The following is a 12256-nucleotide window of genomic DNA, read 5'->3' as shown; positions in this document are numbered from 1 at the left end:
CATTAGTAGAGGCACATGATGCAAGAAAACAAGCTTATGCAAATATGATTTTCCCTTTACAAAACCATGCTGTGTCTCTTTCAGAATTCCATTTCTCTCTAAATGAACCTGAATTCCACTCTTGATCGTTGCCTCCATGATTTTCCTTACTACTGAAGTTAGACTGACCGGTCAGAATTTTCCTACAACACTCTTAGAACTGCCTTTATGTATTGGCATTACATAGGCACTTTTCCAATCGAACAGAATCTCTCCTGAGTGCAGTGATGCTTTCACAATTAGCCTTAATGGTTCAATGCACTCATTTTCTGCCTCCCTTAAAATTATAGGGTATATGCCATCAACCCCAGGAGCTTTACCAGCCTGTAGGCTCAAGTTTTTTCATTAAATAAAAGTGAAATTTCAACATCATTAATTAAATTTTTTTCAACTTCAATCTCATAATTTCATATGGGCAGGAACATCAACCACCTTATCCAGGAAAGAATGCGATTTTCCTACTCCTGCTACTCATCCATGTATGGTTCCATCTGGAATATCAGAATGTTTTTAATTTGAACTTTTGAAATTCCATTTTTACTTTCTTAGTTATGGCTAGTCTCTTCCCTTGTGGCATATGATTTTCTTTTATTTATGTGGGCCATTATAAAAGTTGTCACAAAAATTTAATCTAAAATTAAATATTCCACTATATGTATAAAAAACATGTTTGCCTCATAAAATAGGAATAACAGCAAACTGCTGGCCATTGTTTACAAGTACCCCATACAGAAATTCTCTCTCTCTCTCCCTCTCTCTAATTATTCTCAACAAAATTAGTTGAAAGTCTTCTACCAATCTTGGTGCCCTTCTCTTCTCTGTTTTAAAAAAATTAACCCTTCTTCCTTAAATTAGGCTACCAAACCTGTATGCAGCATTTAGGATGTGGCCTAACCATTGCTTTATACAATGGGATAATTATCTCTGTCACCTCTGGCAAAGTTCCTGTATATCATTGACAAAACCCAAAGAGCTGTTCTAGCAGATTTCTATAATAGGACCTTTATAATAAATTCCTGTAAATTCTTTATAAATCTGAGAGAGGATTCCATGTGCCTTCCTAGCCCCTTATATGGGTAAATTTAATTTATGATTGTATCATAATCTCAGTCTTTTTCATCCTGAATTACTTTTAACTCCTCTCTGCTTGGTTTATAAGTCCAGGATTCCTGTTTTCCAAGTGCAAAATATGTTTTGAGGCATTAAAGACAGATGTCATTTTTCAGGCCATATCTGCAACTAATCCAAGTCATTACAAGCAGCACGTCTTGTTTCTGGTCATTAACCACCCTTCCTATGTTTAAAACATTGACAAATTTGACTGCCTATCCTGTTTCTTCTTTGTCAATCATTAAGCAAAAATTAGAAATTGGAGGAGTCGACAACACTAATCCCTGACAGACTCCACTTCCTACACTGTTCGACCCTGAAGAATATCCATTTATAACTATCCCTGTCTCCCATCTTTTAGCCAGCTCCTGGTCCAAAAAAAAAAAGGATCCTACCGGCAATCCCAATTTTACCCTCATTTTATATAATAGCTTTTAATGGGACTGGATTGAAAACTTTACTGAAATTGGGGTAAATAATGTGAAAGTTGTTTTTTGCATCATTTTGTAACTTTGGCGTAATAGTTAAATCAGATTGGTCAGGCAAAACTTCCCTTATTGAACCATACTCTGATCTGTTAAGGATACTATTCCCATCAAGGTAGCCGACCGGGCTAGCCGAGTGGGTAAAGTACCTGCCCGGCAACCCAAAGGTCGCGGGTTCGATTCCCGCCTCGGGCTTGGATCAAAGTACTGCAAAAACCTTGGGAGGTGCAATATGGCCACAGAAGCCGATGCGCCAACAACTACCAAATCAAAAAAAAAAAAAAAATCAAAAAACCCATCAAGGTGTCCAGTATCATATCCTTAACCACAGACTATTCTCTGACCTCCACTGAAGTCAAGCTCACTAGTCTGTAGTTGCCAAAAAAGTACTCAGATAAACAAGTGATTCACACTGGTATATAAGGAAGGCATATGAGCTACACAAATTAGTTGTTCTGGATGTAGCACGTAGAGCCTAGCTGATGGGGATGTCATTGTTGCTGGTCAACAATGACATTGCTGGTCATTGTTGCAAATGTTCATACAATTGCTAATAGCTTACACCAACTGAAGATAACCATTGATGATGTTATCATGAAATGGAAGAATGATGGTACCAACATCCTTGCAGAACATCTATCAGGAGTTTAAGGTTGTGATAGCAGTTGGTATGTATAAACACACTATATTGAGGAGAAGCACTGGCATCTCCTCAATCTACAAAGAAGCTCTGACTCTGAAAGATTTGATAGACAACTACAGACTAGTGAGTTTGGAAGTCTGCTGATGAGGCTAGTGGGAGCCAGACGTGTTCAAAGCCGCTAAGTGGATTTTCTTATTTATTGATTTGAAATTATTGTTTTTCTAAAACTTCTGATTTAAATTTAGTAGTATAGCATTATTTTGTGATTTTATGATTAATCTTGTGTATTTATTCTTTACTTGGCCTTGTAATTGTATAAAAGTATCGGTAAGGGTATCAAATCCACATGTTACAAGTTGCAGCTCTGCTGAACGAGAAGTTTTTTAGCCTCTTTATTGACCAATTGTTACATCAAATTATATTCTATAAGTAGCTTATAGATCTAGTCAGGATCCTTAGTTTATTCTGAATTGAGACAGCGAGATTTGGAAGTTAATTAATACTTAATAGTCCGTAGATTTACCGTTCGTAACTAGCCGCGATTGTTATACGATACAACGATATATCCCGAATTAGATAGCGTTAATATAGTATATAATATAATATTGTCAATTAATCAGTAAAATCTATTAATTTTGTTAAACTTCGTTGTCGATTAAATTGTACTTTTAACTAAATGCGTATAACAACTTAGATTACAAACGTAACATAATTAATTAATACATAACTTGATATGGAAGTTATATAAAGGGAAATCGTAGATAATACTTGATACTGAAAAATATATATAGCGTTATAACTGTGTTGGGATACAAGTTTAGGGTTATAATTTTGTACTGAAATTAAATCGAAATCATGACTCAGACCAGAGCAGCAAAGCAAAAGGCTCAGGCTAATGGGAGTGCTGTGGCTCAGAGGAGAACTGAGGAGGGGGCGGCAGTTGCCCTCTGAATCACAGCCTTTTAAAATGCACAGCTTGCATGATGTTTGTGGAGCAATCGGGTACAGAACATGATATTGCCATGGGGGATGTCTTTGTGTGTGCGCGATGCAAGGAGTGTAACGAAATCAGGCAACAACTCAGCGTTGTTATGGGCCTATATGAGAGCTTGAAGGACAGGGTGGATGCCCTCGAAGGATCTAAATTGAGGGGCCCATCAAGCTCTCAGCTACCCACATCAACACCAGAGCTTGAACTTGGTCATCACGCAACACAGTGGCAACCCCCAAGACAATGCGCTAGTCCCACAGGAACTAGTAGTTCCTGTGGGACTAGCGCATGACTATTGTCAGGGAAACGGGGAACATGCTTTGTAAAAAGGATAGGTGGAACAGGACCAGAGTATGTCTGCCAGGGGCAAAGGTTGATGAAGTTGTAGAGCGAATATCATCTTTTAAGGGCACAAAAGGTGATATAGTTGTGCACGTTGGCACTAATGATATTAAGAATAGGAGACCAGCAGAATTACTTAACAAGTACAGGTCACATTTGAAAAAAAAAAAACCATGAATTAGGGTTGAATTTGAAAGTGTCTGCAATTCTGCCCAGACACAATAGGAAGGAGTATATGATGAGAGCCTTGTCGATCAATTCGGCCCTGGAAAGATTGTGCAAGGCTCAAGGGGTAGAATTTTTTTCAGCCTGGTCTGTACTTGTTAACAGGAGAGACTGCTTCTACAGGGATGGGATACACTTAAATAGAAAGGGTGCAAGAATATTTTCTGATGCTATTGAGGCAGTGTTGGGTGGGTCAGAAAACTGCTAGCTTTTGGGGGGGGATACAAGGACTAATAGATTAACAGTAGCCACTGGCAGAGGGGAAAGTGATTCTTGCACTGCTTCTATTGGAATGAGCAGAAGCCTGGAAAACAAGAAGCAGGATATTTCAGAGACTGCTGGGAGTCATTGTGGTACAAGTAAACACATGGGTTGTGTTAGGGTAGCTAAGAATAGGAACAGGTGCATGTATACTTGCATGTACAACAATGCTAGGAGTTTGGTAAATAAATTTGATGAATTTGAGGTATTGCTCAAATCATCAAAGGCAGATATTGTTGGGATATCAGAGACGTGGTGTCACACAGATATAAGGAATGCTGAACTGGAATTTGTGGAGTACAACATCTACAGAAAGGATAGGAAGGGAGGAGGGGGTTATGCTATTAGTTAAGAAACACATAAAATCCAAGGAAGCGAAGCCAGTCGACATCGCTGGACAGTGCAGTGTCGAGTCAGTTTGGTGTGACATAAGCACTGGGAATCAAAATTGAGAGTAGGAGTGTGTTATAGGCCTAATGACTGATGAGTATAATAAGAAACTGTACAAGGAAATAGAGTGGGCCAGTAAATCAGTGTGTCTTATAATGGGGGATTTTAATTTCCCAGATATTGACTGGAATTTGTGGGTTTGGTCACTCAGACACTAGCAAGGCTTTTGTGGATTTATTGGATGACTGTTTTCTACATCATGTTCGGGAGGCAACTAGAGACAGTAATTCTCTTGATCTGATTATCAGTAGTGATTCTTCATGCATTAAAAGTCAGCAGATAAAGAAAATGGTGGCAGTGATCACAGTATGCTGAAGTGGGATTTACTCAAAGAGGTAACTACCATCAGGGGTAAAGGGAAGGGTTATTGCTTTCGTAAAGGCGACTACGATGGTCTGAAACAGTATTTAAATTCTATACAGTGGGACCAATTGATGATGTTACCAACAGCAAATTCAAAATGGGAAGCAGTCAAAGAATTTATCTTGGAAGCTACTAGGCTTTACATACCAACTAAGAAATATTGTTCAAGGTTTATGCCTAAATGGATGTCAGATGAACTAATGAGACACATGGCAGAGAAGAAAAATGCTTGGGATACATATAAATTAACATGTGACACAGAAGCCTATGATAGATATAAGCTGGTCTGTAACCAAGTCACAAAGGAGGTTAGGCAGGCAAAGGCAGATTATGAGAAATCATTGGCAAAGGATGCAAAGAAAAACAGCAAAGAGTCGTTTACTCATGTAAACTCTAGAACAGGGATGGGCAACTTTTTTCGTCAGCGGGCCAAATGAAATTTTCGCATCATGATGCGGGCCGGAATAGATTGAACGATTTAATAAAAAAAATCAGAACCTAAAAAATGTTATATTACTTGAATTACCAAATTATTATTGTATTTTAAAAAAATATATCTGAATGTCCAATTATCATTGAAAATGCGGCATTCGGCATCAATTTTTCTTTTTTTTTTAATTGGCTCATTTTATGGGCTATAAATTATATTAAATTAAAAATTGTAATAATTAGAAAAGGCATAAAACATAATATCTCGCACCAATATTATTTTTTTCAATAAGAAGTCAAACCCAAAGGAACTTCGTTCGATCGATGCTACAATAATAATTAGGAAATAACTCTTTGACGCTGCGTAGAATCACTTGGTTACTGTTGTACTGGCCGCGATTCCCGATTGAACCGAATTAAGCCGAACGTTTACAGTGAGTGTAGTCAAGTATGGATTTTCTATATTTATGCATTTACCAAGGGGGCCGGATTCAACATCGTCACGGGCCGGCTGTTGCCCACCTCTGCTCTAGAAGGAAGGGGATGAATCCCATTGGTCCACTTGATATCAATGGTTCAACTGTTGATGATCCTGCTCAGGTAGCTAACAAACTAAATGAATATTTTGCATCGACATTCACACATGGGGAGTTATTCAGCGAGGGGAATGCCAGACGTGTATTCAACTCTGGCAGTAAGCTAGAGTTGTAATCTTGTAATAACTGAGAGTAAAGTGGAGGAGAAATTGTTGAAGATAAACACAAGAAAGGCACCTTGGGTGGATGGGATCTATCCAGTTATATTAAAGGAGGCAGCAAATGAAGTAAGCAAACCCTTAGCCATAATAATTATGAGAGCTTCCTTGGACTCAGGGGAGGTACCCATAGACTGGAGATGTGCAAATGTGACTCCAATTCACAAAGAATATTATAGACCTGTGAGTTTAACTTCTGTTCCAGGAAAATTAATGGAGGCACAGGTTAAAGAAGCACTGCAGGATCATCTAGACAAGACTTCAATTATAGCTCGAACACAGCATGGTTTTGCTAAGGGAAAGTCTTGCCTGACCAACTTGATTGGATACTATGATGTGGTCACACAGGAACTGGATGCAGGGAATAACTTTGAAATTATATACTTGGATCTTAGAAAGGCTTTTGGTACTGTTTCACATGGAAGACTGCTGCACAAATTGGAGCAGTGTGGCATTGGAGGCAAATTGCTACTATGGATAAAGGGGTGGTTGAGGGGGAGAAGACAGAGAGAGTGGTAATCAATGGACACTGCTCATCGTGGACTAATGTTATTAGTGGAGTTCCTCAGGGTTCAGTGTTGGGTCCATTATTGTTTTCTGTATTTATAAATAATATTGATGATGGTATATCCGGCTTAATGTCCAAGTTTGCAGACGATACAAAGGTTGGCAGGGTTGTCAAGGACACTACGGACACTATGCTGCTGCAACAGGATCTGGAAAGGTTGAGCAGATGGGCTGAGAGGTGGCAAATGAAGTTTAAAATTGACAAATGTAAAGTACTACACATGGGAAACGGCAACCCCAGAGCAACGTATCAACTCTGTGGTACTACACTGACAGTGGTGAGAATGAAAAGGACCTGGGAGTAATTGTGCAGGCAGATATGAAGTTCTCTGAGCAGTGCAGATGGGCTGCAAGAGTAACTCATGGTGTCTTGTCAATGATATACAGGAATTTTTCTAGTAGGGATAAGGAGGTGATTATTCCCTTGTATAAGGCAATGGTCAGGCCACACCTTGAGTACTGTATACAGGTCTGGAGGCCTCATTTCAAGAAGGATATAGAGCTGCTGGAACGAGTACAGAGAAGGGCTACAAGATTAGTGAATGGAACAAAGGGTTGCTCTTACGAAGAAAGCCTTAAGTTTTGCAAATTATAGTGTCTGGAGACTAGGTACTGGCGAGGTGATCTGATAGAGGTGTATAAAGCCTTGAATGGTTCGAGCATGCTCAATGCTGATGGGATTCTTCCTCTTGCTCAGAATAATCACCTGAGAGGGCATAAATTCAAATTGAGGAAAGACAGATGTAGGTTAGATGTGCGGAAATTTGTCTTTAGCCAGCGGGTAGTTGGTTGGTGGAACAGACTTCCATTCCTTGTTGTGGAAGTTGATAGTCTAAATAAATTTAAGGCTCAGCTGGACAGGTATTTCGAATGAACAGAAGGGGTGAAGTGGAAGTGTTTTTGTTTTTTTTGTTTTTTTTTTTGTTTTTTGTTTTTTGTTTTTTTTGTTGGCTGATGCTGCATAAGCTTGCTTTCTTGCATCATATGCCTCTACTAATGCTAATGCTATATGGCACTTCAGAGCCTCAGTTTTTGTGAATGACTGACTGCACAAAACCAAAGATTACTAACAACAATAAGCAGTTTTGCCTTGCACAATGCAGAAAATGCCATAATTGGTCCGTAGAATAGTGTAAATTGGTTCTGTGGAGTGCAGAATCTCACTACATCCTTGTATTCAGATAGTCAGGGTGATACCTGATGGATTCTACTGCTGGAGTGCATTGTGACAACAGTGAAGTTCAGAGGAGATGGGGTTATTGTATGGCCTAGTATCTTTTGCCAGTTGTGTGAGGAATCAAGAACACTGTTACTTTTTTTTTAATGAAAATCTCAAACACAAAAGGTACTAGAACCTATAATACTTAAGTACCATGCATGGGTTGAAAGCTGAGATGGCAGAAGATACTTGTTGACACCAGACCTGAATTTTTGTAGATTGTAATTTTCAGAAAACACATGAAGGAAAGTTATTCAAGAAAAGAAAAGAGAAGGGATAAATGAGGAAGAAGAAAAGTTGGTTCCTGTTTGCAGTTGCACTAATGCTCTAGTTAGTAGATAGGGCAAAATCTCATTGTAGTACCTCAGAGGATAGAAAAATGGAGTATGAACGTGTTACGGCGGATCTTTTGAAGTGTGGCTACCCCCGGAGGATCATAGAGAAATACATTAGTGGAGGGCAGAGTAGAAGTGAGTCCTTCACGCCAATAGCCACCACATACATCCCCTACTATCCGGGTTTATCCGAACGTTTAGCTCGTATATTAAGGAATTATCAGACACGTTGTGTGCAGCTCCCAGGCAGGAAGCTGCGCACAATTGTGTCACAGGTCAAGGACCCTGTCTTAAATGAAAATATAAGTGGGATCGTATATAGTATTAAATGCCTGGAGTGTGGGGAGTGTTATGTGGGAGAAACAAAACGGCGTCTCAAACATCGTCTGGGGGAGCACACAAATGCGATAAGAAATGCAGACTATGGTAAATCCGCCGTAGCTGAACATTTCTGGGAGAAGCAACATCAAATCTCCCCATACGAAGCTGTCATCACTGATCGGGCACATAGATTTTGGGACCGCAAGTGGCTCGAGAGCTTACGAATTAGTTCTATTGAGAATAATATAAATAGAGATAGGGGCACACGCATTCATCCCCTCTTTGAGGCGGTAATCCTTGGAGGGGATGAACGTTTTTGCCTGAAACGCTCCCAAGCCACTTCCGGTTCCGACGGGAACAGTATACGTTTACGTGAGATGCACCGCGAACCTGCTGGTATTTAATGATGCACCGCAGAATAGAAGTACTGTTGAGAAAGAAGGCAGAAGCCTTTGAAAGCTTCAGTTAGTATTTTAGCGCTTTTAACCTAGTATATTTTATTGTACTTTAAATTCGGTATTTGTATTATCACCTTGTATATTTACTGTATATCACAGTTGTCTTATTTTAAAATTGCTATCACCAGTAATATGGTATTTTGTTTTGTTTGTAAATAAATTTATTGTAAATATTAAAATTTTAAGAATTTGGTTTTTCATCTTTTGTTTTTTTACTTCAATGGTTGGTGAGAAACACTAAAAAATCATAGTATGATTTTTTAGTGTTTTGAAGAATTCTTCAAATAGGCCAGAGGCCTATTTGAAGAATTCTTCAGAGTCATAGAACTTTTCTTAAACTTTCCACGGGGTTTTGCAGACTGGACTGGCAAGTAATAGGCCACAGATCGGCTGTTGAGAAACACTGTTTTGTAGCACTCTGACTCCTTGTCACTGTTCCATCCTGGTGAAACACTGAAAGTTACTTTGCAACGATATTAGCCTTTTAACTGTAAATTTCATTGCAAATTGCCAATTCAAATTGTCATTTCTGCTGGGCTTTCTGTGATTATTTGCTTCAATTAAGTTAATGGGCCTTTCTCATAGGCTCTTAGGTGTGCCAGGTGGTATATGAACTCATTAAAAAATTTTAAATTACAAATATCATTAAGTATCATTTAGTTTTTTAAAATAAAAAACCCAAAAAAACTCAGCTTTTTTTTGCATATGTTACCCAACAATATTACTAACTTTTGCCATTGTAAAGCACTATATTCTTTTCAGGGAACAGTCATTTTACTTATTAAGTAAAATAGCAGTATTATTATTTTTTATAATAATTTATATGTATTATTAAATACATTAAAATCACAAATATATGTGTTACCGTTCCACAAAAACACTGAAGAAATATATTGGATTACTGGATTGTTTTCTAAGTTTCAAAGTCTCTTTCATCAACTCCTGTATATTGCTTGGACCATACTGCTCATAAATTGATTAATATAATACCATATTAATAAAATATTATTTTTAAAACATCTTCTTCACTTTTGGCCATGCCATTTAACAGTTGGAAATAATGACTATTACATTTAAATTATTAGTAATGTTCAAATATACATATTACTAACCTACAAATCATTAATTAAATCCCATCTGAAAAGCTATACCATGTATAAGACTAATAATATAGCATTTATTTTTTCTATAAGCCTTCTGGGGAAGTATTTTCCACAGGAAGAGGAAGAGGATATGGGATTAGCCAACAACAAAGCTGAAGTCTCTTACAGTGGAATAGGAACACTTTTTCTTGAAAGAATGTAAATACTTTGGGACCAACAGTTAATAATGGCTGTATATAGTAATGATAAATAAAGTGAGCCTTAAAGTGCCTTGCTTAGATATCTCTGCCTGTTAATCCTGATATCTCTGTTAAATTAATAGCCTGAAATATTGCTGCATTAAACATCATTTTCTGTTTTCTGAAAGAATTGCTGTGAATGTTACAACCAACTTGTATGGTTAGATGTTTACAAGTATCAGAACTAAAATAGAACCATTTTTGAAAATATATTTTTTAGAGCAAATTTTAAAGATTGGAAGGAAGGAGGAGGTATTGTTAATGTGATTTTACAATTTGCCAAAATTAACCTATCGATTCAGTCTGACTAGAATTTGTGCATTCTTAAATTCCTTCTGTTGAAATTGGTTGAAGTTTCTTAAAGAATATTTGAAAATAATTCCCATTCTGTAATCTTGAAAGATATCAGACAAGTATTATTGGGATTGCCAAGTTATTTACAATGTTATTGTAAATTATTTGACAATTAAGTTGAAAGTGTAGCCATGGAATAAAACTCTTTGGGGGAAATGAGAAGGAAAAAGTTTTTTCCTTGTCCCATAGATCACATAAACTTGGTGATTAATCATCTTTTTTCCCCATTTTGTTTTGCTGTATACTTTGGATTCATGGTTTATTATTTTTTATATTCTTTTTAAATAATTCTGTGAGAGATTGATACCAAACTCTACATATTACAGCTTTAAAAAACAGTTCGATTATTAAACAAAAATTTTAATTTGCTTCTGGCATTACATACCTTACTGTTAAATTATTGTATCTCTTAGGATAAAGGATATTGATTGGCTCAAACAGTTTATTTTATTTTAATACAATCAAATTTTACCATATTTTCTCACTGCTAAATGAGACTGTAATATATTTGTTATGACATGTTTTCAGTGAAAACAAAGTAGAATATTATTTTATGCTTGGGAAGTTTAATCGGTTAGTGTCTGGTAATTTTTATCTAATTAAAAATGTATACTAGTGAATGAAACAGTACACTTTATAATCCAAAGATTTCTTAAAAAAACTTAAGTTTATGTCTAAGCTGAATTAATATTTTGTATTGATTTAAAATTTTAACTTCTGCTTTGGAATAATTTTTATTCCATATTTCAAACTAATAAACACATCACACTTTATGCATTTATCAGTTTTCTCTTATTTACATGTATTGGTAATTAGGTATAGTTTAATGTACATATGTTGGGATAGCATTTGATATTTCCCAATCTCTCTCTCTCTCTCTCTTATAAGAACAAAACCTTGAATAAGAAGCAGAAAACTTGCTTTTGTCAGAAATTAAACCATATTCTATTCTATTTCTTCAGTCGTTATTATTAGTATCTGTCAAAATGGAATAAGAAAATAGAAATAAGAGTTCAAATAAGTCATTTTTTATTACCATGAAGAGTTTCTCAAAGTGTGGAGTACCCCCTCACCACCAGGGACACATGCTGTTTTATTTCAATTTTATTTCTTTTTTTCATCACTTCATCAGTTTTCTTTCATCATATTATTACATTAATTTTATTTCAATCTTTGAATATATATTAATTTATAAATCACATATACCCATAGCTAAATTTTCTGTCAAATCTTTTTATTTGCACTTGTTCTGGAAAGTGGATATGAAATTTATGAACTATTTTTAGAGGGCACAAGGTATAAAAGTTTGGGAACCTCTGGTATTATAGTATTTCTTTGTATGTGAATTAGCAGTGATTATGACCCTAGTAAATTTGCTTTATTATTATCAAAAAGTCCTATGATACATTTAAACATTTGAATGGTTCATTCTCCTGTGTAAGCCATATTTCAATATGTTACTTTAAAGATGTGTATATCTTCTCATTTTAGTGAGTACATTCATGTTCTCCGTAGATCAAAGCAGGCTCTGATTGAATTTTCATTAGACCCTTAAAATCATTTTCAAC

General features: G+C 36.5%; 1 protein-coding gene across 1 annotated transcript in view; it reads left to right on the top strand.

The window, feature by feature from the left end:
• Positions 1-10303, top strand: part of LOC150080085 (uncharacterized) — a 190026-nt gene extending 179723 nt beyond the window's left edge. The window contains exon 14 of the mRNA XM_090381665.1: positions 10186-10303. Coding sequence (XP_090237791.1) covers positions 10186-10251 — 66 coding nt within the window. The 3' untranslated portion in view covers positions 10252-10303. The remainder of the gene's footprint in view (positions 1-10185) is intronic.
• Positions 10304-12256: the final 1953 nt, after the last annotated feature.

Source organism: Mastigoproctus giganteus, chromosome 9, assembly GCF_048544385.1.
Source record: "Mastigoproctus giganteus isolate SK-2022 chromosome 9, ASM4854438v1, whole genome shotgun sequence".
Classification (NCBI taxonomy): Eukaryota; Metazoa; Arthropoda; class Arachnida; order Uropygi; family Thelyphonidae; genus Mastigoproctus; species Mastigoproctus giganteus.
Note: the sequence above shows the minus strand (reverse complement) of the source record. Positions and strands in the feature narration are given on the sequence as shown.